This window comes from Myodes glareolus, chromosome X (genome assembly GCF_982192425.1).
Source record: "Myodes glareolus chromosome X, mMyoGla1.1, whole genome shotgun sequence".
NCBI classification, from domain to species: domain Eukaryota; kingdom Metazoa; phylum Chordata; class Mammalia; order Rodentia; family Cricetidae; genus Myodes; species Myodes glareolus.
In genome coordinates, this window is record NC_142053.1 from 21660245 (window position 1) to 21688037 (window position 27793).

General features: G+C 43.2%; 1 protein-coding gene across 1 annotated transcript in view; it reads left to right on the forward strand.

Moving 5' to 3' along the window:
• Nucleotides 1-25429, forward strand: part of Gpc3 (glypican 3) — a 348387-nt gene extending 322958 nt beyond the window's left edge. Inside the window, exon 8 of the mRNA XM_048450333.3 lies at nt 24904-25429. Coding sequence (XP_048306290.1) covers nt 24904-25073 — 170 coding nt within the window. The 3' untranslated portion in view covers nt 25074-25429. The remainder of the gene's footprint in view (nt 1-24903) is intronic.
• The last annotated feature ends 2364 nt before the right edge of the window (nt 25430-27793 follow it).

Here is a 27793-nt window from a genome sequence, read left to right on the forward strand (position 1 = left end):
CTGTAACACTCTGGGCAATCATCTTTGAATCTCAGACCCCAAATTAGTAAGCCGGAGATGTTATCTACCAAGTAGAATTTCTTGTAAGGATAACTGAGATTACACTATATGGACCACACCTTAAAGTCAGGCACAGTGTGGCTCAACCTTGTGTTCCAAGCACTTAGCATTGTGGGCTGAATACCATATAAATATTTGTAGTACTAGAAACTGGATGACGAGTCAGAAGTGGCTTCCGGTGGCTTTCTTGTCAACCTACAAAAAGGAGCATCCCTCTGCACATTGCTTCAGACCCTCCTTCTCTCCTTGCAGTTTAGGAATCAGATTGCCCAGTGCAATTGAGAGCGTAGTGCTCCCTCACAGTTCCGTGATTAGTCACTGCTGATTTCGCTCTCCTGTGTGGGCCCCGTGCGCGCACCATTTGCCCAGAACAGAATCTATTGAAAAGAGAGCCTGCATTTTTAAGCTTCTTTTCAACTGATTTGGTAGTTTATTTCTCTGGCATTAGGGGAAAATATGATTTTTTTTCTCCTCAACATCTCTTTGAAACTTTCCTTTAAGTTTTTGGTACTCTCAAAAGCTCATTAAATATTTTATATGTAAATAAGTGAGAAATTCCTTGGTTACTTCTGAAGTTTTCCTCCAGTAGAGGCAATAGGAAATCGTGTATTATAATAGGCCATAGTTTTCGTTTGTTGGGTCTACATCCTGTCTACAATCCTTTTTTTTTTGGCAAGTGTGGAATATTTTGAAGTCCACACTAACTTTCAATTAAACAACATTTCTGTATTTCTTTTTATTTTTAAAAAATACTCCTAGGGAGAAAGTAGAGAGATAGAAGGAAATGGTCTTCAGTGGTAAAGACTTTGGCCGATAGGACCCAGGCACATTTTCAGGAGATAAGGATAAACTCAAAAATCAAAGAACACAAATGGAAAGAAAGTAATGAGCAGAAGTATGCCATAGACCGTTGTCTTGTCTGCCAATGCTCATGTGGTCCTTCGCAGGCACATGAGTTGGAAAACACTATTTATTGGAGTAAGATTGGTTATCCTTAGAAGGTTAGCCATAGTTGTTAACTGCATGGGATATTGAACATGTACTGTTGCTTCTGGTTTTGTAGACTCCATAGTAAGAATCTATAGAGATGGGACAGACTGGGAGTGTGATGATATGATATATTTATTTACATACACATCTTCCTCACCTACAAGTGCACTGGGATTTGGGCAAGTAGGGTTCCCCTGGGAAACTGACCACTATACTGATGCCTAGTACACTAAATATTTAAATAAAATAGAGTTCATGCTTGGTAAAAAATCCTTCATTGGAGGCATACACACACACACACACACACACACACACACACACACATACACACACTAAAATATATGTCCACTCTGCTCAGTCTTTATCATGTTATTTGTTTATACGTTTCCAGAGCAGACCATTTGGTATCAGCCAACCAATCAGTGTGATTTTCCCTGGGGAAGACTATTTCTCCTATTCTCAGCATTCCTTAGTTCCCAATAGTTCTCTGTGTGGGGTTGAAGCCCTGTAGTCTCTCCCCCACCCCATCCACCTTTACATATTTCTTGTCCTTGTTTGGCTCTGTTTTAGGCCATCATGTTGGCGTGACTTTACAGTATAGCTCCTGGCATTCTTAAGAGACACAACACAAAATGAAATATAAAAAGCCAAAAGAGTCCTTAGTGCCTACTCCATCAGAGAGCACTACCATATCAATGGGGGTTGATATATCCTCTCTCTGATCCTTCTGTCTCCACATCCTGAGTTCTGGAATTACAAGCGTGAGACATCATGCCTGGTTTATGAAGTGCTGGGTATGAAACCCAGGGCTTCATTCCTGCTTCATCATGCACTCCAGAAACCTCAGTGGCATTTCCTGATCTGCACTTCTAAATCCTTCACTATCTCCCCATGCCTCCCACATATCAGGAAAACGGTCTATTCATCTTGCTAGAAGACACAGCATCGTCCAAACAAATGGTAGTCTCTGAAACAGAGACGCACGGCACTGCATTTCACATTGGCGGTGGGAGAGATGTCAGAGTGTGACAGAATATGAAAATGTCTATGTGTAAAGCTCCACTATTCTTAAAACTCTCTAGCCAATCAGGCTCAGCCAGACTGCTTCTTAAGAACTATTATAGTCATATATACACACAAAACTGGACTGTGTATGTACTTAGTAGTCTTTGCCTAACATGCATGAGGCCATGAGTTTCATACCAGCACTATATAAACCAGATGTTGTGGTACACACTAATAACCCTGGCATTCAGGAGGTTGAGGCAGGAGGATCAGGAGTTCAAAGTCATCCTTACATATATAGGGGTTTTGAGGCTTGAGCTACATGAGATCCTGTCCCTTAAAAATAATTATAGTTAAAAATAAAATTATAGTCATTCTTATTTCCTTATTCAAAAATATTTTATGGCTCACATTTACCAAAGAACATAGATCTGCTAAGGGCTTCTTGATTATAAACTTCCTTTGGGGAGTGTACCCCATAACCCATTTTTAAAAGAGACACGCAACATCTACCAAGTTCACATTAGTAAATGGCATACACATAGTGAAAATGAACTCACTAATAACACGGGGATCACTGTTGAGTTTAGAAGGCACAAGGAAGAAATTATCAAAGAACGGAGTCAGTTCCGTCAGTCAGTTGAGCCGAACGTGAAGATTTACTGAGCATCTCATTTCTGCCTAATTCTGCTAGGCACATGGTTAGACTATGACAGCACTTACTGGTAAAGGAAGGAAAACTCAAGAGGGCCAAAGTGGTTGGACTTCATCCTGTATGTACAACAATGAGGCACGTGTTGCCTATAAGCACAGATGTAGCAGCTTCTCCCAAGTTATACCTTTAACTTGTTGCTCAAGGACGGGGTCAAGAGAGATCAGGGGGAGCATGGGCAGTGATTACTGAACATCCTCACTCTGTTATACAGAGGTATGAAAGCTGGGAGAGTGTCTGCATCTCTGCCAGCACCTTCTCTCCATGTGAACTCCCACAGTTTAATGAAAAGGATATAAAGCAACCATCTGCAGCAACATATTTGTTTAAAAAGGAAACACCAGCATGAAGACTTAGCAACTTTGAACCAGTTGAAAGAAGAGCATCTGCCTGATATTCTCATAGTGGTTATATTAATTGTTCATCTTCCATTCTTCTTATGGTTTGTGTTACTAGCATATTTGTTCCACCAGAAATCTTGCAAAAAGAACCTGCCAAGGGTTACTTTGGAGAGATTAAAATCTACATGGGAATTAAATCCCCTGACATGCACAATTAAGAGCATATAATGCTCTATCTTGAAGACCATCTTGAAGCTCTCGCATCCCTGTTAGTTTTTCATGGAATGCTTACCTTTATTTATCTATTATGTACCAAACACCATCCTAAATGCTGTCCCATATCCTCACAGCAATCTTAAATTTGTAGGTGAAGAAACTATGGTCCATAAAAACGATATGAATATCCACATCAGTATTGAGCTTGTAATACTGACAGCTACATTTATTTGGCTCTGAGTCTAGGATTCTGCCATAATACCACCCACCCTTGTGTGTCTCATACTGCTAGGGTATATACTGAGTCAGAGGCAGGAAGCAGAGTAGAGTCTATGACTTGCTCATAAGCACCTATTGCCTCTTAAACTAAACACCTGACCCTGTGGAAATGAGGCTCTGAATGCAATTGACGTAGGAGAGCAACATATTGAGAGAATTGATACTTAGTAATACCAGACCAGTCAGCTTGCCCTGGTCAGCTACAAAACAGCACAAAGTCAACAAATCTCTCTCTAGAAGACAAAGAGGAACTGTAGTAGAAATGGCAATAGACGTGAAATAAAAATACTTTATCCTTCAAAGTGTGTTTTTAAAGACAGGATTTTATAAATCCCAGACTGGCCTTTGACTCACTATGTAGCCAAGGTTGACTTTAAATTTCTGATTCTCTTGCCTTTACCTACCTAAGTAATAAGATTATAGGTAAGCCTACCCAAGGGCCTTTGTATGCCAGGCAAGTCCTCTGTCAACAACTACATCCCCAGTCCCTTACTTTGCAATGTTTTGTCCTCATTAGGAATGAAACAAGACAAGACTGGAAAGGTGGCTCAGAGGTTAAGAAAGCATATTGCTCTTGCAGAAGACCTAATTTCGGGTCCTAGCAAGCACATTGGATGTCTCACAACCGGCTGTAATTCCATGTTCAGGGGCATGTGATACCTCTGACATCCATGCGCACATACCCAGGCAGAGATGCACCATATACATATAAATTAAAATAATAAAATAAAATATTTAAAAACAAATACAAAAAGACCATCAGATTTCTTGGTGGTGACAGATCCCTGGCACCCCTGTGGATCCACTTTGTCCCAAAGGCTTTTGCTTGATGTCAGAGTTCTAGGTAATAAATGGATCCAAACCCAACTAACAGTGGGGAGTCACTCAAGGGTGGGCCTGAGTTACAGATTCGATCCTCAGAGCCCTTTAAGGTTTGCAACAATTTGAAATTGTGACTTTGGAACTTGTCATAATCCTAACATTTCTAGCATATTTGCTTCCTACTAATTCTAGATGCAGCTTTGAGGTAGGAAAAAGGACCCGGTGAATAAGGTTAGGTAGGGCCCAGCTACTTTCCCACTGTGCCTGATTAACTCAAACATTCGTTAACGCCTAGGACTGTGGGCCTGAGGACTGAGGGAGGATTAAAATATAGAACAATCTTGTCAGAAAATGAAGAGTCTGGTAGACTGAACTGTCTCAAAATAAGAGCCAGAATTTGAACTTTCTTACTTCAAAATGTCATCGTGCCCATCAGTAATAAGGCTATAAGCAGCAATAATTTGATGTCTATCATAAAAATCTAGGATTTAGCACTTTTAGTTACTTTAACTTAACAAAATACCATATTTCATGACTTCAGATTCAGCTGTTACTTAGAATTATCTCTTTTATTGGCTCCTTTGGACAGAATTGTGATTCTGATTATTTTGACATTTTAAGATACTAACACAGTTACATTAGATTCTAACTCAATATGACCACCTAGATACAAGCCTGTTGGATTGTTTTTTCTTAAAGAAAAAAAAAAGTGGGGGTCTGGCAAGATAGCTCAGTGAGTTGTATATTCCTGGAGATCAGATGTGTGCCTGGAGACAAAAGGAAAAGGGTGTGAGGGTTTCGCCCTGCCAGTCAGGCTAGAAATATTGGTTTTAGTGAGCTCCAGATTCAGTGACAGACTGTCTCAAAATAAGATGGAAGCTGGGCATGGTGACACATACCTTTAATTCCAGCACTAAGGAGGCAGAAGCAGGGAAATCTCTCAGGCCAGTCTGTTCTGCAGAGCTGGTTGCAGGCCAGCCAGTGTTACATCATGAGACCCTGCATCAAAAGAAAAAAAGAAAAAGGAGAAGATAGAGAGTGTTAGAAGATACTCAGCATTGACCTCTGGTCAACTGACGTGTGCACACATGAGTATATATTGCTCGTGCACGCACACACACAGAGGTGAATTCAGTTTCCTTTGTAGACAGAACATTAGTTAGCTTGCCTCTTTGTCCAAAAGGAGACTTATAACCCAGTTTCGTTTATTGGTTCCTAAACACATTTTAAATACCCCTGAAAAATTCTTTCCCAAGCAGTATATTCCAGTTGGCCTTTTACTTTCTCCCTGTTCGGGACCCTTCCCTTCTCTTTGGTCCATCAGCCAGGATACAGATGGTATCTCATTTCATTCCCGCTATAGTCCTGTAATGGAATTCTGTATTGTTAGTTTTTTGATTATCAAACAGAAGCCCAGATTTGAAGGGTGTGGTCACACAGGTAGCACGTGATGTGAGATGTGCAATCTTTCTCTATGGGTCTGTTCCCTCAGATTCCTATTAGGAGTTTTGTGGTAGTGATTCCTCTTGCTAAGTAAAATTTTTACCCCATAAAAGCAAAATAAAACTGTGTCAAAGATTGGAGACTGAGAGGTGGGCAATCATTGATTCTTTTTTTTCCTTTGAATAAAACCACTTCAGGTATGCAAGGATAATACTGTTTTACTTTGTTTTTGACACAGCATCTAATGCGACCTAGTTTGGCTTCAAATTCCTTGTGTAGCTGAGGCTGACCTTGAACTCCTAATATTCTTAAGTACTGGGGTTACAGGCAAACAGCACCACACCCAGGTTTTCATTCTTAATCTTAGCAAAAATCATCAGGAAAATTAGGAGAACTTGGTACCTCTAAAGAGAACAGGGCGAGTCTCCCTTCTTACTTTAATGTTGCTTGGAAAAATACTTGTGACTCTTCCACCTTTTATATTCCACATAAATATTCCAAGCTCCTCAAGCATTTTGAAGGTACTATTTTCCATCTTTTTATTCCTCTGAAGTTAGAACAGAAGACCTGTATGTGTCCGCATACACACGTTTTAGAACTGCGTGCTGCTTGTACTCTGGCTTGAAAACCTTCCGTGTTATTTTGATTTAATAAATATTTTCATAATCGCCCAAATGGTGCAGTTCATGCTTTTGTCATCAAATAGAAAACTAATGTCCTCGAAGGGAAAAATGCAATTGTTCTGGCACCGTGCCAGAAATGGCCCAAAGACGATACTGGAAGCTTGGTTCCTAACATCTGTCCTGATAAGTTAGCAGGTGTTCAATAAAAACTACAGAGCTGGTTTTAATTCCTATTGAACTCGTTGCAAGTGTTCCAAGTTTTATCACTCATAATTAACATAAAGAAATTAATGTCTTAAGAGCCTCAATATTGGAAGCCCTATGAGTCCTGAGGATATTTAAAGGGAGACGCAATGTAAATAGGATGAAATTCTTAAGCAAGATTACTGATATGACAGGGCTAAAGAGCTTGGGAGTGTGTGAAAAGTGCCTCTTTTCTTCCCTTTAATAAGTCCATTACTTGCACTTGGGCATATTTTAAGGTCCTTTTCATGCTGAATCTAGACTTGAGCATGCTTTGCATTTCAAGCTTTGTCTATCAATCAGTAGAAGCCAAAGGTATTTCTGCTTTCAAATAACAGGAGCGAGGAACAGCTAATCTCTTTTCATTCGGAGTTCCTTCCATTATTTTCCCGGGACAAAGTTTGTGTTGGCTACAAAACAGGCCATTCACAAGATCCAGGAGAAGGAATTTAGGTAAGAATGAAGAGAGATTGTAGGATGTATAAAGACTCCCTCTCCTGAGGCCATTAAGAAATTCCAAATTGGCGTGGTTCTGAATAGTGACATTGCATTAGCCTTGCTAATTTCGGTAACTCCAGCTGATAGTCTCTCTTCACCCGGCTTTTGGTTGAAAGCGGTCCATCACTACAGTACCGTCCCATTCCCGGTGTGTTCCTCTGCTGAGGTGAGCTGGCATCTTAAAGCCTGTGATGGAGGGGGACTGTAACCAGCAGAAGTAGACCTCAGTCGGAAGCTCCTCAGAAAGCAATTCATGCCTTGCTTTCCTCAGCAAAGGCAGCCAGTCTTCACTTGTCTTTCTCTAAGCAGTACGGAGACTGCATTGACCCCTTTGATGATTTCTGTCTGGCTGCTTAATTGTGTTCCTTTCAATAACTGGGAAAAGCAAAGAAACCCTTCCAAGGTTTCCTTTTCATTTTATCTTTAATTAACAGATAATGAATATGTTTATAGGATACAATGTGATGTTTTCCTGTATGTTTATAATGTAGAGTGATTGGATTTTTTTTTTTTTTAGTAATGGGAGCATATTTGCTCTTCATTTTATAAGATGCACAAATAAACTGACAGCCAATGGGATTTAAAAAAAAAACCAAACAATTCAGGGAAAAGGAAACTTCTTCTTTAAAGGAGTACACATTTAAAACACATTCTCCTAAATCTTTCTCTTAACCGGCATCTCACATCATGCTGGCAAAATGTACAAAGGGAAATACTTGGAGTGTCTCAAGCTAAGAGCGTAGGAAAATGGCCGAGGGTTTAAAAGGGTTTAGGGTTTCATCTGAAGAACAGCTGCACCCTACTGTGCTTGTAGTCAGATATACCAAATACCAACAAGCCAGGCAGACCTTGGAAGTGGCCCCAGGCGCAGTGATAGCAAAAGCCTTGGAGGACAAGGCACAGAGGCGACCGAGGCCTTCTGCACATCCAGCCCAAGGTTATTGACTTGCTTTCTTCTTAGTCAGTCAGTGACTACCAGCAAAGCCTGAGAGCTTCGCCTGAATGCTTCAACTCATTAAGCAATAAAGATTGAAAAACAGGTAAATAGCAAAAGAGGGGAAAGGAGCATGTGAAAGCATGAGATCTCATGTTCCAGAATGTTCCTCAAGAAATATTCATAGTTAGCCCATATAAGCAGCATCTTGCTGGGTGTAGCAGTGAATGGTTGTTAAACTGGGGAAGTTGAGGCAGGAGGATCAGGACAGCCTGGAGTCCATATCCAGAGACCCTGTCTCAAAGCACTGGTGCCAAAACAAAGGAACTATATGCCTGCTAAGGTTTACACACATTTCCAGATCTTCTGTCATTGTCATTTGGGAAGTAAGACAACTTACTTACAAGTGGAGCAGTATGGACCGTTGCTCAGGTTTCACCAGGTTTTTCTCCTTAGGCCGTCTGCAAACTTTGCTCTTGCTCAGGCTCCCAGGGCTCTCGGCGCAAGCCTCTCTTGTGGCACTTAGCACACTCGAACTTAGAGGGCAAGTTATTTGGGGACTCCAATCTTCTGCCTCACAAGATAGAGAATTCCAGGAGGCCAAGCCTGAGTTTTCTTCTGCTGTAGCACCTGGCACAATGCCCAGCAAATGACAAGAGCCTGGCTCCTGCTCACCGCTGTCTCACCTCACACCTGCTCAAGGACAGCCTGGGCTACATATCCAGGGACCCTGGCTCAAGGCGCTAGTGCCAAGAATGAATCATACACACCCTCGCCTCTTGCTGGATTGAGAGCTCCTTGAGGGTAGACGCCATAGCTTGCCAGTGTCCTCAGGGCCTGGCTGTGCGGTTCCTAGTACATCGAGAAATGTTTAACAAATTAATGAAATATGTTTATCATACACTCTCCTGTTCGTCTATGGCTGCTACACCCACATCCACTTCAAGAGATGGCTAATGTGTGTATGTGGACTCAGGTAACTGTAGCAGAAATCACACCGTCACATCTATACTCCATACATGTTCGCCACGATTCTCCCTGCACAAAAAGATGTGGCCAGGGTTGGAAACGGCTTTAGAGAACAAAGCTATGAGAAGAAAGAGAAAAGGGCATGAGGTAAAGAAGGCAGACTGAGAAAGAGTGACAGGCGAAGAGCTCCACCTGTCTGAGGGCTCAGAACCCTCTATGCTACCTGCCTGACTGGGCATGAGAAAGAGGAAACCAAAAAAAAAGCAAAATAGAAAGGAGGCCATTTCACCTTGGTCTTAGCCTTAATAGTAAGGAAAAAAGACTTGAGGATTACTTACCTTGTTGTTAGTCAAAGTGGGGGCTTCAGATTTCTCCCTGGGGTGACCTACACTGTAATCTGTCTCTATAGCCCTCTATCAAGACTTCTTGCATTTGTGAGGAAATTATAGTGAGGACAGAGGCTCGATTTCCTTCCTCTAATCTCTTGTGGAGAAATGAAAACGACAACTAGAAATTGTTAGCCAACTGGAATTCTCCATGGCATAGGGAGATGCGATTGGGACAAATCAATTGAAGAGAACAATCTTTATTTAAGGGGCCTGCATCTTTAATCACGGTAATCCCTTTGGTAAATTGCTTTTCCTGGTGGCATTGCATACTTAATTACAGCATACTCATTTTGATTTCCCCTTACATGTTGTTTGCTGTTTGTGCAGTTGTGGGTTTTCAGGCTGAGCAACAAACTAAGTACCAGCATTAAACCCTCATCACCAAAACTCCCTAAAGGTCTCAGGATCACACTGTCACCACTTTTGGAAGTAAATCAAAGGTCACCAGACAAATATTTTCTTTCTTTCCTCTTTTGGGGGGAGCGGGTGGTATTTTGAGACAGGGTTTCTCTGTGTAACAACCCTAGCTGTCCTAAAACTCGCTTTGTAAACCACAAACTCACAGAGATCTGCCTGCCTCTGCCTCCCCCAAGTACTGGGATTAACGGCACACACCACCACTGCCCAGCAAATACATTTTCCTTATAGCACTGCCTCAGAAGACCCATTTTCTACCTTGTTAATGCTTTGAATCATCTTCTCTACAAAGTATTTCTAACATCCTAAAATTGAGAAGATAAAAGAGATATTGGACATGGGTCCAAGCAGTAGCCACGAAGGTAGTTTACACGCTGAGATTTGATCCAGCAGTTTATATAGCTAGACTCATGCCAATGTGCGTAATGAAAACATTCTGTTGTCTAGTCATACTCGATAATAGGTGATGGTGACTCCCTGTTTATCTTCCACAGCAATTCCGCACAGCCAGATTTATTTTGTATCTTGAAATTGCAACTTTTAAATGAACGATTGAAGAGGTGTCTTTGTTTATTTGGTTTGGTTTGGTTTGGTTTGGCTCTTTGAGAGGGAGGAAAGTCTTACTATATTACCCAGGCTAGTATCAGAGTCACAACCTTCATTCATGTCTGAGCCTGCCAAGTAACTGATAGTACAGAGATGTATATCACTATGTCTGACTCTGGTATTTAAAAATATCTGTTGAATTATGGTACTTTTCATCCCAATTCCTTAACATTTTAATGTTACCTTGATATCATATTCTATATTATCCTTTTTAGAAAGACATTAACTCCTCTTCTTGTATAATTCTATTTTCCAACCAGTCTGTCCTGCCTTCTGCTCTGTTGTCCTGCAACTTGACCATATTTGGCTGTCATTCCTACATGCCATGATAAAACAGATCCCACAGACATACATCACATGCCAAAGGCGTATATCAAAGCATAGTTACTGAAGTTGCTTTTATATAGGAGAAATCAGAAAGAACCTAAATGCCTAGCCATGGGAAATAGTTCATTATTATGTTCTCTCTATGGAATTCCTTGCAATGATTCAAAAGAATGAGGTCATTCTACAAATATTAACGCACAGATTTACAAGATGGTAGAATCTGAGTCCATGTATGCATATAAAACACACTCACCAGTAATCATTACTGGGAAGTTGTCAGAGGAAATGGTGAGATGGAGTGTGTGAGGAAATGGTGAGATGGAGCGTGTGTGTGTGTGTGTGTGTGTGTGTGTGTGTGTGTGTGCTCGCGCACGCATGTGTGTGTGTCTAGACTGTGTATAGTTGGTATTGTTTGAATCTTTAATTTCAAGAATGTACTCATGGAAATCCCATGTGGAGGCTTTTTGAAAAAATAAAGAGAGGCTGAGAAGCTGGCTCAGTGGGTAATGTGCATGTTGCCCAAGCATGAAGACCTGTGTCCCGAGAATCCACGTGAAATCAGACTAGGAAGTGTGGATGTGTATCTCAGTGTTACTCTGCAGAGATGTGAGATGGAGACGGGAGAGTCCCTGGAATCTGGCAGGGACCAGCTAGATAGTGTAGATAGTCTTTCTAGACATACATCCAAAAGGATCACTAGCCCACCACAGGTATTTGTCCACCCATCTTTACTGCGGCTGTACTCAAAACAGCAAAGAAAGATCACCAGCCTAGGTGCTCAAAAACAGATGAATGGGTAAAAATGTATACACACATATATACAATGGCAATTTATTCAGTTGTGGAGAAAAATGAAATTATGAAAATTTCAGGAAAATGGCCCTAACTGAAAACCATTCTATTAAGTGAGGTAAGCCAGGCGCAGGAAGACAGATAACCTTATTTTCACTCTCACGCGTGGACCCTAGCTTCTAACTTCAGTATGTGTGAGTTATGTGCGAGTGAGTGTGGATGTAGGTCATAAAACTAGAAAAGAGGACCGGGAGAGGGGAGAGGGAGGTTTTACATGTGACATGAAAGGAAAAAAAAAAACTGGAGATGGAAAACTCCAAGCAGGAAGGTAGTTCAGAAGCTGGGGGAGTTCAAGGAGCAATCAATCAAAGTATACATCAAATGTCACAAAGAAACCTGTTAATTTGTATCCTCATTTTTTTAGAAAATTGTGTTTTCATAGAGTTCGAAGTGAAACTATTTATGGTAACAAGATTAGTGGGGTAAGAGGGCCAATAAAGGGGAAGTAGCAGACTATAGGAGACGTAAAGAACATTATACACCTCCATGAGAAATGCCTTATGCCACCATCATAATAAGACAAAACAATATGTATTCATGGGCTAATGGTGTAGCTTAGCTGACAGAGTGCTTTCCTAACAGTAACAAAGCTCCGGGTTCCGTCTGCAGCAAACATACACATTGCACAACTGTGATCCCTGTGTTTGGGAGGTGGAGGTAGGAGAATCAAGAGCTCAAGATTGGGAGGAGACAGATGGCTCAGTAGTTCAGAGTACTTGCTGTTCTTGCCCAGGATCTACAAGGAAAATCATAATCATCTCTAATTCCAGGCCCAGGGAACCTAATGTTCTCTTCTAGCCTCTGATGGTACCAGGAACATACAGGCAGACAAGACAATCAAATCAAATATGTAAGAGGTCAAGATCAGCCTCACGGCTACACAGATAATTCAAGACTACTGCAGGCTACACAAAACCCTGACTCAAAAGTTAGGTATGGGGAGGGAAAGGGAGAGAGAATGTAGTTACATGTTGGGTAGTTGGGTAGGTAGCGATCTAGTGGTTTGGAGACAGATGAAATGTGCTACTCCAATAGCCCAGAAGCAAACAATGGCAATCGAAAGGAAAAGGATTCTTCCAATATGGAGCAAAGAAACAGTACTTAGAGGAAGAGGTGATCAATTCAATGGGGAAGATGAAGGGGAGACTGGGAGGTTTCTGACTTGGGCTACCTGGTGATGACTGAGGGTGGGGGTGGGGGTGGGGGTAAGGGAGGGGAAGAGGGGGACAGCAGTAAGGGAGGGAAATGCCTCATTCCACTTGAGATATGCTAAGTTTGACTGCCTGCCAGACATCCAGCTGGGAACAGCCAGTGAACTTAAAAATGTCCAGAAAGATGTCTGAGATAAACCCAGATGTGGAAGTCCTCTGTTAGAGATAACTGGGGGAGGCAGGGGAGCACCAGTGAACATATGGAGGAAGATGTGCGAAGTGGCCACGGTGAAGGGTGGAGGAAGGGAAGACCCAGCTTTAAGAACAGTGGCGGGGGAGTGGGGGTAAGTCCTGCAGAGGAATCAGAATGATCGGACGGGTAGGAGAGGAGCCGGACAGCAGTGGTGTCAGGAAGCAGGGCCCATGCCAAGTTTCAAAACAGGCAAAGGCCAACAGTATTGAATGCTGCAAAGGGCTCAAGATGAAAAATTCAAGAGACTCCATTGAAGGATTAACTGTAACTGGTATGGGGGATTTACTGAGCAGATGAAGGAAGGTGTTCCACAATCACACTCCCGTGACAGTGGCACACCTCAGTAAGTTTACTAAAACCCGCTGAACACTTGAAATTGACTCGAAATGGGTGGACTTCATAATGGGAAACGTTTACCTTAAGATTATTAATAATATAAACCAGAAGAGAAAGGATATGTCGAACTTTAGTTTGAGAAAAGCCCTGTTTCCAAGGGGTAATTTTCCAGTATGATCTCTTCTTAGTGTGGGGAAAGCACTATGAAAGAAAGCCATAGGCGCATATGAGGTTCCTAGTGCCACACTTTGATCACCCTCCCGTTCCAATATCAATACCAAGTCTTGCGTTAATTTGGTTTTCCCCAAGCCATGAATGTTAGCATCCCACGTCCCATCCTCTTTCGGACAGTTACAGATTGACTGTTGCATTTATTTCTACTCATGTTTGACATATAGTCCTGAATTCTAGAGAAGCATCTACAAAGCCACAATTTTTACCTGGTTTAGTTATTGATGGCTGAATTTTTGAGATTATAATTACATTATTTTGCCCCTTTTCTTATCCTTTCTCCAAGGCCTCCCATACATCCTTTCTTGCTCTTTTTCAAATTCATGGCCTCCGTTTTTTTTTCCTGTTTTAATGGGGATTCTTTAGTGGCCATCACTCATTTTATGGTGCGTACGGCGTGGTGCTTTGTCCTCAGCTGGTTTCCTTCTTAATTCTTCTTAACCAATCACAACACGTGTTCGTCTAGCTGACAGACACTCTGATGTGTTCTGTAGCTAGGTAAAAACATAATGGAAAATGTGCCTCCCTTTTCACATCGAAAGAGCCAGGACTTCCAATGGTCATATTTCGTGCGTGTTCATGCCAACTGCATCTTCTTTGAATTTTGGTGTAGAATCTTCCTGCTGGTTTGTTAAAGCCCCTCCTCAGTGAGCTGTCACTCTGTAGAGTAGAATGGTCCTTTCTTGTCCTCGCGTGTCTAGAGCGCTGGATCCAGGCCCCCTGGTACCCTTTTACCTTTCCCAGCCTCACTTGGCTCTCGCCGACTTTGTTCTGAAGCCCACAGAGCTATTTGTGTGCAGACCATCTGGCTTTCTCGCCTCAGTTTACCTGCCTCTCCATTGGGTCCTTCCAGCTTAGGTTCTAAGCGTGGTCCTCAGAGGACTTTGCTCCAGCTAATGCCTCTTCTCTGCTTCCCGTGTCCTGAGGGGTCGCTAGCCTTGCGCCGTTGCACTGAGCACAATGTCTACCACCTGGGAATCACAAATTGTTCTTCTGGGAGGTTCATCGTAAACAAGGCTTGAGTAGATTGTTCTATCGCCTCTTGCACAAAAGCGCCTCAGTACTCAGAGGGGGTGAGGGGAGACAGAGGATGACTGCAGTTTCTCGAAAAGCCACACCTGGGTGTGACAGTTCACACTTACAGCCTCAGCGGTCAGAGGAGGAAGGCGAATCAGAGCCAGCACAGAGCTGGCCCTGCGCTAGACCGTCTCAAAACCAAAACATTCTCAAAATCAAAATCGATCCAATGATTCCGACCTTGCCTTTGCCTAAGGATATGGAAAAGAGCGCTGTGGAAACAGGAGAGAAATATTTGGTCGAGAAAGCTATGATTAGATCAGTGAGAAAAAAAAAATAATTGGATACAGGAAAGTTACTTTAGAGAGCAGTGGAAAAAGAAAAAGAAGTGAACTGAGAAACGGAGAAGTGGGATGGGGAGGAAAACACAGAACTTCCAGGTTAAGGTATTGTGCGCATGCTTGTGCCAGCCTGTGATTGTATTTGACTGGCACGCATCCCGTGAACCTCTGCAGTGACAAAGGGGTGCCGGCAGGTGTTCCTGAGAGGCTTGAAGTCCTGTGGCTTTGTCTGATCACAGCGAAGCGGTGGACTTCATTAGCAAGGCTATACTTTGATGTTCCAGAGACAGGCATTGAGACTTAAATCACAGCAGCCCCTACTCTTGGGAATCGATGGTGAGGGAAAGGATGGGGTATAGCCTAGGGGTGGGGAGATCATGAGGCAGGAACAGAGGCCAAAGGGGTGGGGACACAGTCATCAAGGTTGCAAGTGAGCAATGAGTGGGACCCACGCGCTAGAAAACCTGTTTCCTGCTCTGCATGTCACGCACAATGTTGGCATGTGTCAGCTGCCCACATAGCAAGGCATCAAGTTCCAGGCAACAAAAGCAAACACGAAAATAATCTTTGTGGATTCCATCTACACTGAGTACAGTAAACTGCTGCTGTGGATCATGAAAACAGGACACTGCTTTACAGTGCTGAGGAATCGATAGGCCCGGCTTTGAACCTTGCTTCCTGAGCTTCCCACCATTGGCCCTACATTTGTGTTGTCTTCTGCATGGGTCAGTGGTGACTCCCCTGATGAAATCAAAAGCCTCAGTCCCCTAAGGATGGGCATCTTGCAAAGAGATTGCCCCTCATCTAATACTCTCGGCTGGGACTAGGTGTCCATTTGGGCATCCGCTCCTTCAGGCAACAAGCATGTGTATAAGTTCTGTCTTAACCAAATCCTGTGTGGAAGCTATGGAGCACAATAAAAATTATTTCTTACCTCACCAAAGTCAGTCTAGTTGAGGAGGAGCCCCTGGAAATGACTAACTCTGCTATGATGCAGATTGAAGTTTGTGCTATAATAGAAATCCAATCCAGCTACTACAGCAAAGCTATTGATACGGGCCAAGGTGAGAGAAGTAGGCTTCCTGAAAGATGTGCTGTGTGTAAGTTAAAACTTGGAAGATATATTTGTGGGTAGAAGAGATGGAGTGGAAAAAACTCAAAGATAGAGAGCTGGGGAGAGAGGAGGAGAAAAGGAACATACAGACATCATCCTGATCTAAGGAAACAGTTTGAAACAAACTTCAAGTCCTTGGCATTTTCAACACTGCTAGGACTACAGTATATGATGCCTGAAAAAATACACAAGCAGTTTTCTAGTTTGGAAGCAGGAAAGCATGCGGCAGAGCCTCTGCTAAGGACCTAGGACTCTCCCACATGCAGTAGTGAGCCATCAAAGAGCCGCGAGGCAGGGAGAATATGCTCCCACGTGTGTTAGGAATCGAATATTGTCTTATTTCTAGCTGCCACAAAATAGAACATTCTTTCCTGGACACTCCTCCCCCCCCCAAAAAAAAGCCATGGGGCTTTGGAGAAACAGGTACAATATAGAACTGGGTTGTTGAGGACTAGTTCAATGGCCTGGACTGAAACAGAGGAGAAAGGACCAGCATCCAGACAGAGAGGACAGAGATCCTTATGTGAGAATGAGCACTCTCTGACCATCCAGATCCACAGGATTTGATGTGGGGACAATGTGCACTTGAGTGTAGGTGCCCATAGAGGTCATAGGAGTCAAATCCCCCTTGAGCTGGAGTTACAAGTGGTTGTGAATCACCATATATAGGTGCTGGGAATCGAACTCCCGTTCGCTGGAAGAGCAACATGTGCTCTTATCCACTGAGCCATCTCTCTAGCTTTATCTTGTTATACATGGTGAACAGACAGACAAGCAGACACACACACACACACACACACACACACACACACACATACATACTCATCAAATAAAAAATAAAACCCTTGCCAGCAGTCTCCTCTGAGACAGTGATAGCAATAGCAGCAGCGATGATACAGGAAAGGTGACCCTGAAAAGCCTCCCGTCGCTGTCTCTCAGTCCCACCACTTCCTGTGAGATGAAGGAAAGTTCTCCCGTGCAGAAAAAGACTATGATGAGCTGATTCTTCTAGCGCTTTGGGCAGCCTCCAGGAAAGAAGACGCTCTGACCCGAGTGTAGTACCACTCCTGAAGAAGGCGGTGCTAGTGCTTCGGGGACTAGCAGAGGAGGGCTAGAACCCACTCTTACACCCCAAGTTTCCAGGACAGACCTATTCTCATTTTGGGACTATGACTTGACTCATGACACACCCAAATAAGTACAATAGTGGCCCGTGTTATGATTAAGGTTACTTAATAAAACCATTTGCTATTTTCTAAAAGATTAAGTGATTTCTTCATTGATTCTTAACTGTCAAACAACCGTATAGCACAGTTAAGTCTTTCAAACTCCTGGGAACAATTTTATATTGGAAAGCTAAGTAGTCTGAGCCATAGCTGAGAGCCGATGGCGTTCTTTCCTGACAAGGAAGTCACCATACAAGAGAATGTATTGAGTCACCAATTGGAAATTGAGAGTGAGAATGTCACCTATGGTAACATGTGATCCAAGCTGCCCAACAATTCTTTGAAGACCTTTCTACCCTATGTACATAAAAGAGTGTCATCAGATCTCTGACCCTGAGGGTATGGAACCGGATGTGAAGGGCTAGCCCCATCAGAAATGTTTTATAGAGTTTTCATTGAGTTTTCAGTGTACTCTTACTGAATCATACAGACTCACATGCTTTTAAAATATTCTTTAGATTTATTAATGTATTATGTGTGTGTGTGTGTGTGTGCGCGCACACACACGTCTCAATGTATGTAGGTGCACAGTGTGCATACAGAAGCCCAAAGAGGCCTTAAGAGGACATCAGTGTCACCCTGGAACTAGAGTTAGAGAGTGTTATTAGTGGCCATGTGTGTGCTGGTTACCAAACCCAGGTTCTCTGAAAGAGCAACAAGTACCCCTAACCACTGAGCCATCTCTGCAGCCCCAGCCTTGAATGCTTTTCTATGAAGCAGTGTACTTTTGCTTTACTGCATCCCTGGGAAGTATGCCACGATTTCTATGCCCATAGCCCAGTGCAGTGTAACCTAAAGATATTGTTTCCCACCTTGGAGAACAGGTCCATTATGAGATAGATCGATCTTCCTGAATGGGGATCATCGACTGTGTTCTTTCACCACTATTCTTTTAATAGAAATAATCCTTAGTTGCAGGCTGGAATTAGCAATAAAAAAAATGAAGTGGCGAATTCACTGCCTAGCCCTGTTCCTGGATTTTACTAACAGTTATCAAGCGGACAAAATAAAGAACTCACGTATTTGCCAATAAGACATACTATGAAATGTGCCTATTCTCAAAGGGGTCCCATTAGAAGAATTCAAACCCTCAGGCCTGAAGTATGCCTGTGCACCCACATCTGAACTCTGAAAAAGAAAACGCAGACCTCCAGAGAGCCTGCCTTCGCTTGCTTCTGCTTTCAAGTCCAAGTACTCATAAAGGAGGTGGGGTTACTGTGGCAGGAAGGGGGCTTTTGTTGTGGTTCCGAAGACAAGGCAACCAAGATCTGTTTGGGAATCAGAAACCAATGGCAGAGCCCCAGGATGTCCATGTGAATGGGCAGCAAGTTGAGCAGTGTTGCAATGAGTGCCGTTTCCTTGGAGATTGCCCCCAGTTTTATCCTCTGGGGTATGCCAGGCAATGTCCTGAGGTTTCACATACTCAAGTCTTAACTGTACGCAGTAAATGGAAAACACGGGGATGGATGGCAGTGTTGTTCTGTTGCTATATTAGGGCCAGATTGAAGCCATCTGCTGGAACAGGCTTGGCAAGGAAGAAACCCCCATGCTTGGCTTAGCAGTAGCATCCTCTTCCCTGCCATTTTTAATTTTAAGACAGCATCTTCCGCCAAGGATCACCTTGAACTTCTGATCTTCCTGCTTCCACCTCCCGAGTGCTGATATGACAGGCATCATTGGCCACTGCACCCAGTTTATACAGTGTTGGAGATTGAACCCAAGGCCTTGTACATTTGAGGCGAGCATTGTAACAACTGAGCATTGTACAACTTATCTGTAGCCTCCCTCCCATGCTGTTTTGAGGGCAGTCAGAGTTGCGTATGCCATCAGAGAGAGCGAAGCTCCTATAGCAACTTCTCGATTCCCGTTTACTCAGAGGATGAGCATTTGCTTGTTGTGATATACTCAGGCCCTCCAAAGCTACAAAAAGGACCCAAGATGATCTCACTGGCTGCCAAATCCTCCTCCTTCACGGCCTGTGCAGGCCTGCTTGGAGGACCCTCCCTCAGATCTGGCAACTTTTCTCCCAAAGCCTTGTGGGCAGTGGCTTTGGTGGGGGATTAGAACCACCACCATGGGTTAGAAACAAAACCAGGGCAGCGCACCATGGATTTGTTTATTGCCAGGGTCTCTCACCGAAGCTAGGAAGTCAAGAAGCAAGAGAATTCAGTAGCCGATGATTGCTAGAGAAATATCCCAAGGGGGTCCTGCAGCATGGGGAGGGTCTGTTGGCAAAGACCACCTTGGCTATTGGGAGGAAAGGGAGGGCTACAGCCTGCAGCAGACTGTGCCCCTTTTCCAGGTCCCAAGTGTCTTAGAGAGAAATAAAACTCAAAGGAAGTGTAGGGGTCATCAGTTCAGCACCCTGATTTGCCAGATGGGCAACTGAAGCACAGAAGGAAATGACTTGTCAGAGGTGAAGGAGGAAGGCTGGGACCAAGCCAGGCCTTGAATCTACAGTTCCAGGCCCCTGGGGATGCTAAAGACTCCTTGGGGATCCCAGGAGGAGATTTTTTAATAACCAGGAATGGAGGGCTCTCCTCTTCGAGCTCTGCCCAGTGCAGAAAAGCTTTCCAACACAAACAACAGGCAGCCCCTAATGACTGACTGTTATTTTAAATGGATCATCTAATCTACAGCACAAAGGCCACGAAGGCGAATCGAGAGTCAGGGCTGAGTGTGTAATTAGTACAGATAGTTGGATCTACCCCCTGGGCATAGTTAAACTGATTACAAATAGAAACAGACTTTTAGCCATAGCTTGGGAAAAAAAAAAATCTCCTCGCTGGCCCAAAAGGTTCTCACAGAAGAACCACCCCAGGATAGAAGCAATTTATGTCCCTTTCAAAATATACACGTAACGGTAACATGATGATAATATAGTCTGGAAATCATTAAAAAAAAATATGAGTGATCTCAAATAAAATCATTTGTGGTGTTTCCTATATGTCTAGTTTATAGCAAAAACAACGTATTTAATTTGGTATATTTGGTATAGATTTAGCTTCTTTTTAGATTTTTTTCCATATGTGCTACTCAGCCCCAGCTTCTGTTCCCACAGGCTTTTTGCTTCTTCAGGACAAGATGTCTGCGTCTATCTGGCTTAGGGCTGTGCTTCACACTGATAAAACAGAGATCAGATTGTGCAGTGTCCTTTCTTAGAAACCCTCGGGCAGTCTCCCCTGCTGCCTTCACAGTGGTTTTAACATTTCTAACCCACGGATTTTGGCCCCAATTCGTCCTTCTTGCCTTACTGTTCACCCCTGCTGCATCCCCTTACACCATAGCAGCCCCCTTGCTCCTATTGAAAATCCACTACCTCAGTTCTTGATCATTTTTCTTAAAGTGACCCATCTAGAAAAACCACTTCAGTGAGCCCTGTAGTCGTCATCCTGCTTCTTGATGTAGATAGCCAAATTGGTTTAAGTAATCATCCCAGATCCTTCTGTTTGGGGTTTTTATCTGTCGCCTTGGTAATTTGCCAATGCCTTTGTATCAGCCCTGTTTCCGGAGTGATGTCTACTTGGTTTGTCTACTTAAATGTCTTGGTTTGGGATCCCTTGAAGGAGTAGCTAAATCTTTTCTCAGTCTTCTGCTTACTCCTTGGGACATCACACATAGCCTAGCCTTGTTGGCTGGATGAAACTGGATTCTATTTCCTCCATCTAGAAATGTCCCTATTTATCTTTGACCAAAATCCCATTTTCCCTGTCTCCCACAATACTCGCTCATTGTTCTTGGAATCTCTCTTTAGCGCTAATCCTCACTGTGTTGGCCCTGGCCTAGAGTGTGGCTTTGCCGGGCTTCCGGACAGTAACTTAACAGGCAGGGGACTGAGGGATTGCCTCAGGCAATCGCTAGCCATAACTTAGATAAGGATATTCTGAGAGGCCATTTGGTGGCCTAGATTTGTGCCTGGGGTCTAACTGCCTTAACTATTATTACTCATTTCTTGGGAAACAAAACTGATAATCTCCATGTCAGATCCCCAAATCAAGAACTCTGCACTATCCTACACAGCTTACCAAGGTTTCTTAACTGAGTATGGGGGAACTTGAGGTAGAAACAATGGCTTTTTTTCCATGCTTTAGAAGTTCCCTTTTATAATATACATTCAGTAATTGAGGTCTGGGTTTTTGTCATGGGAATCTAGTACTACTCAGCCCTGTAGCGTGTCTGTTATGCAGAATTCTTCAAGAAGCTGCGTGATGGGGCTGGAGAGATGGCTCAACAGTTAAGAGCACCGACTGCTCTTCTGGAGGAGTGGGGTTCAATTCCCAGCACCCACATGATATCTAACAACTGTCTGAAACTCCAAGATCTGACACCCTCACACAGACATACATGCAGGCAAAACACCAATGCACATAAAATAAAAATAAATGAATTATTTTTAAAAAGAACTGGGAGGCAGAGGCAGGTGAACCTCTGTGGGTCTGAGGCCAACTGATCAACAAAGCAAGTTGTAGGACAGCCAAGGCTATTACAAAAAGAAGTCCTCTCTCTCTCTCTCTCTCTCTCTCTCTCTCTCTCTCTCTCTCTCTCCCTCTCCCCCCCTTTTTCTCTCTCCCTCTCCATCACCCCCCCTCACATACTCACACACAAAAAAAAAACTTTTAAAGAAGAAACAGTATGACTTCATAAGAGGTTCCTGGTCAGAGCCTGGATTCAAACCAACTGTGGAAATATAGACCAAAATCACTACCCTGAACTTAAGTTTCCTCGCTTGTAAAATGGGAGTTCCAATACCTACTTTATAAAGTTGTGGGGAAAGTTAAAGTCAATGAGACAGTATATATAAATAATGTAGCACATTGGTAAGCATAAGCATTCAATAATTTAAATCGAGGTCGTTGTTATCATTTCCAACTTTAAGATCCAAGGAAAATTATTACTTGGCTGAGGACATGCTTGCTGCATAAGATTGAGTTCCATCCTCAGAACCCAAATGAAAAAAAAGAAGCTACTCCTGAGAGTTGCTTTCTGACTTCCTCCTATGCGTCTCCACTCACACACATCACACACACTGACTAAAAACTAAGTGTAAAGTAAAACTTGCATTAAAGGGACTCAAAACTACTGGATTGAGCAGAAGTGCCGCACCTGCTATAGCTGCTCCAACCATCAAGACTGTTTAATGTTAGCGGATTATTTGAAGAGCTAAACTAATAGAGGAGGAGCAAAGTGGGAACATTAATAGATATTGTTTCATCTTAATGTTGGGCAAGAGCATCATCCAGAGAAGAATGTGAAAGCAATGCTAAGAGCCCTCTCATTCGGGTCAACCCTAAAAATACCCTTCTCGCTTAAGTGGAGAAGCAGCCGTGGGACTCCAGGCTTGGCTTTCAAGAGCTCAGTCATATGTGCTCTCTGCTTTACTGAAAGCCGATCATGACCTAAGCCTGCGCTAGCCTTGCCAAGTGACAGCTGACTCCAGCCATCTTGTGTACCCCACATGGTTCACCTTTCAGAAAAAGAGGTCTGGTCTTCAAGTAGAGTGTTGCTCTTTGTTCTCCCCGCCCCTTTTATTTTCTCTGTATGTATGTACTGAGGGGGATCTGGATTACAGCCTGCTAAATCACTTTTCCTGAGTGACAGAGTTCCCCCCCAAAACAAGATTTGAATTACCATCAGGACTCAGGCAAAAGAAACTTGCTTCAGTTTTCCAGGAGTTGGGTAGAATCAGATTTATACATATTAAAAACTAGGTCATCATCTTCTTTGGATGCAATGGCAGAGAATTATAATAAATTACAAGATCAAAAATACTTGGTTTTGGTTAATATAAGCAGATGGTTCGATATAGTATATATCATTCAAATTAATAGGAAAATATCAATACCTATCACACTAAAAGGCAGCAAATATAAACTATTATTACCCATTGAAAAATATAATTAGTAAGCCAAAGCACAGAAAAACTTGATCTACACTGATGATCAAATATATGCAAATTAAAGAAACCTTGAGGTAAAATGTCTTGTTTCTTCAGATTAGACACATTAAAATTGGCTCTCCCATCATCCCTGGTATACATTGCAATAGCCTTTTCGGAAAGTGGGGTCACAGCCTGTGAAATCAGAGCCGCTGACTTTGATCTCCTTGATTTTGCTTCCTGTACTAACCCATGCCAGCCCCAGAGCTACCCTGGTCTTGGACCCAGTTCCACGTGTATTTGGGACCAGTTGAGTCCACACACTTGCTTCCTGGGACTTACTGAGTATTTTCATGGCCTGTAATAGGAGCTCTTCCTTCCTCTCCTTGCCTTCATTCAGTAGAATCCCAGCCATTTCCTCTGAGCCTGTCGGTATGCCTCTCAGTGCCCCAAAGGGATCTTTGTGGCCCCTGGCTATGGGACAGTTGGCTGGTGGGTGAGTCGTTCCCATCACCTTCAGAAAATACTGAAATAGAAACATTAGCCACGGAGTCAAGGAAAACAAGGGAGTGGACTGGATCTGAAGACGCCAATGTGCAAGAAACTGCCCCCTGGGCTGGTGATCTTGAACTTCACATAGAAACCTCTGTCTGCTTAGATTTGCCTGCTAGAAGACTTTTAGGCCAAATCAAAGACATCCTGTTTCTTTCCAGAATCATGTACATGTCTCATACATAACAGGCAAAGAATGCAAAACTCATATCCATTAGCATCTCCTAAACCTTAATCCACTTGGCGTCAAATTATATCTGATGTTTTCAGGCACGTCCAGTCAGAAGCCTCATACACCTGAAGATCAATGCAGCCCGACACAGAATCATAAACTTATTTAAAACATTCAGAGAGTTTGGGGTGGCTTTTTTTGGAAGGGGGTAACTTGATTGAGTGGTTCTCAAGTGTGAACTCTGTAGGTGACAGTGCTGTGTCACAGCGTCCAAAGGTTGGAGTGCTTGCTCAATAGATGTGACTTTTCGGTGAGGTTTTATTGCTTTTATGGGAGAGGAAACTGTATAAAAGAGGAAATATTAGGGAAAATAAAATACCTTTCAACAGCAAATTACCTTGTCCTTCAACACTAACTCAACAAATTTCCTGGGCTAAGAACATCAGTAGGCTATATGGAGCTAAGAGAAAGAACATTCCATCCTCAGCCTCTCCCCCCTCCCTTCGCCAACACACAAGGACAGATATGTTCACCCACACAGCACACGTTGATGTAAGTTCTGATGAAAATGACCTTCAATTCAAGGGTACAGATCTGCCTGGGGGATGTTGCAAAGGGCCAGCAAACATCCTGCTGTGTTGGTGGAGCCAAAGCAGAGGGGGAAGGGCTGACTGACTCACTCATTGCTGCCGCTGTCTGCAGAAGGGCACGTCTGGCTATCTCCTTGTATGCCACACCCTCCAAATAGCACCTTCTCCTTCCCACCTCTGGAAGCTCTCCCTTCCCAAACCAAAGAAAAATCCTGGTGGGAACTTCTCACGAGGCCAGACAGGGCTGGAGGGCTGGGAATGGTGTAGACCTGATAACGTACGTAATCCTGCAATTCAAATCCTCCTTCTCTTTTGACAGAGCTGGCGTATGATCTGGATGTGGATGATGCTCCAGGGAACAAGGAACATGTAAATCAGAAGGACAACGAGATCACCACCTCTCACAGCGTGGGGAACATGCTGTCCCCACTGAAAATCCTGATCAGCGTGGCCGTCTACGTGGCATCCTTTTTTTTCCTGGTGCACTGACTTGCCAGTGGCCCAGCGCCCGTGCTGCCTTGCAGCACCCTGTGGTCCTCCTATATAAAGGGAGCCACCTTCTTTTTTTTTTTCTATTTTTTTTTGTCCTCTGTGCCTCCTCCCGCCATTAAGTAGGAGACTAACCGTGTGTTATGTTTTCGAAAATCAAATGGCATCTTTATGAGGAAGGTAACTTTTAGTGGTAGGATAGATTGTTTTTTGAAAAGAAAAAAAAAAGCCTTCAAGTTGTGCCAAATTATTTTCTTACATTTGACCGGTAGAACACGGTTGTCATGTTTCCCTCTTCTCTCTTTCTCTGCATGGATTTCTTTGAAAAAAAAAAATAAATAAACATTCAAATAAAATGGCATTGGGTCTTTTTTATAAAAGAGTCATACGCTTCTCCTCCCTTCACCCAAATTTTGTCTCTCATCTCGCTTTCTACTCAGTGTAATCTCACTGTTGTGAGGATTCAAAAGGTCCTTACAATGGCTTCTTTACCTAGACCGTCTGGGCGAGCACCAGTGCTAACCTCAAGCATTAAATCACCCATTCTCTGCGTGTGTCAACCGCATGCTCAGTCTCCACTGAGAAGTCTTAGGTTGGGTTATCCTACCTCTGAGACAAAAGGTGGCTCAAAAGAGTTCCGCTGTAGCCTCTCTTTGCAAATCTCCCTTCTGGACTGAAGAGACACCTCTGTTGGTAGTGCACTTGCCTTAAAAGCATGAGGACCTGAGTTCAATCCCCAGAACCCACGTGCAGAGAGCAAGACGTGGTAGCGTGTGCTTGCAATCTCAGCTCTGTGGGAGCAGAGACAGGCAGAACCTTGGGCCTGCTGGGCAGTCACCCTAAACTACTCAACGAGCTCCAGGCCAGTGAGAGATACGGTCTCAAAAGGCAAGGTAGAAAGTATCTGAGGAGCCTAAAGCTCCCTCTGACCTTCGTATGCATCAGCGTGCGCGCGCGCGCACACACACACACACACACACACACACACACACACACACCAGCATGCATATACACGTACACACACAAATTTCAAATAAAAAAGCTTCTGCGTAGGCTATATACGAACCCTAAAATCAATATCCCCCTTTTCTCTAAGCTTGAGAGGTGAACCCAAGTAGTGCAAACAAAGAATTCCCTCAGCTCTCTCCTGTCGTCTTAGGCTTGTTCTCGGCCATGTCTCTCTTCAAGGACTGCAGCGTGTCAGGGTAACAGATGTCCTGGGTCACATTGTAAAACTTGTGATCAGCAAGCCTATGATTTACTAGAAGCTTCTCAAACCCTCTGCCTCAGTTGGCTTCTCCAACGGACACTTCAGCCTTGATTTTGTGAAGCTATTGAGTGACTGGTGAGGCAGCAGATTCTAGAGTGGCCTAGCCCTTGATCCCTGCCTTTGCCCTCACACTGATTCTAACGCTGGCCTTCTAGGAGTCACAGGCCCGGGATTTTGACTTCATTCCCTTCTGTGCACATCCAGCACCTCAAACACTTGTGGCGGTTGCCATTTTGCTTAGATTGTCTTCCTGCTGCCGAGGAGCTCCAGGAATAATCGACTTGCCATTTTCCTTATGTATGCAATGCTCTGTATGCCTGGCCTTCCCACCAAGTAATGTCAATACAGAGATCCAGGGTGAGGTGCAGGGAGAAGATGGTCAATCCTCTTTGAAGCGAGGGAATGGTCCCCTACAGGAGCTCCAGCTTCAGGTCAATAGTAGGAGGTCGCCACAGGGGAAGTAGAAGGTACCATTTATCACAGCTAGCATCCCAAGCACCTCCCCGCCCCTGCTGTCACTATTACTCTTTTGTTGGCCTCCTGAAGAGCATAACTTTCCAATATTCCACTGGTTTTTTTTTTTTGGCAGAAATGCCTACAATCAGAAAGTGGAAATTTGGGACCTATCAAGTTTAGTTTTTTTTGTTCTGTTGTTGTTTTTAGTTTTATTTCCTAACATAACTTACATGATTCATAGTGGTTGGCGAGACACAAAAAGCGAAAACACTATCTTTGCTTTGAAGATAGTTAGAAGATGAAGCCATTCTTGTTTCTAAATTTGAATGAGGTTTGTAAAGACCCTTTGGTCTTGGATTTACAAAATCCAAATCCTTCAAAGGTTCATTCCTTACACTTAGAACCTGATTTGCTAGCAATGCCAAACCAGAAGAAGGCCTTAAACCAAGTTACCATCTACAAATTTCTTATATTTCCACAGAAAGGGCTCCTCTTAATGTGGATAATAATAATAATAATAATAATAGTGACTGAAAAACCACATTTTGCTCCCACAAGCAGAAGAATGTGGTTTTAAATTCTTCACTCTGAGAGTTAGGCAAAGGAAATTGTCCATTTCAGCAACATGGCCAATAAAGAGATCAATCAGGATTTGAAACTATGAACGCAATGAGTCTTTTTATTCATAAGTCTTATCTTAGGTAATTTGCTATACTAATGGAAAGCTGAGTGAAATGCATATTGGTGTCCACTGTTAATTGGAGACAGGGTGTATGCTTGAAATTAGCTCAGCTCCTTGTACATGCTGGGCAAATATTCTACCACCGAGCACAAACCTCAGCTCCTAGTGTTAAGCATTTGATTTTTCAGTCAGTCACTCTTCCCTTCCTCTCTACAGATGTACAATCGCACATTTGAGATTCTATTAACATGCAACCCTAGAATGTGACCCAATCCTTATTAGGTAGAGTCTAAATCTCCCTTCCTATTTTGT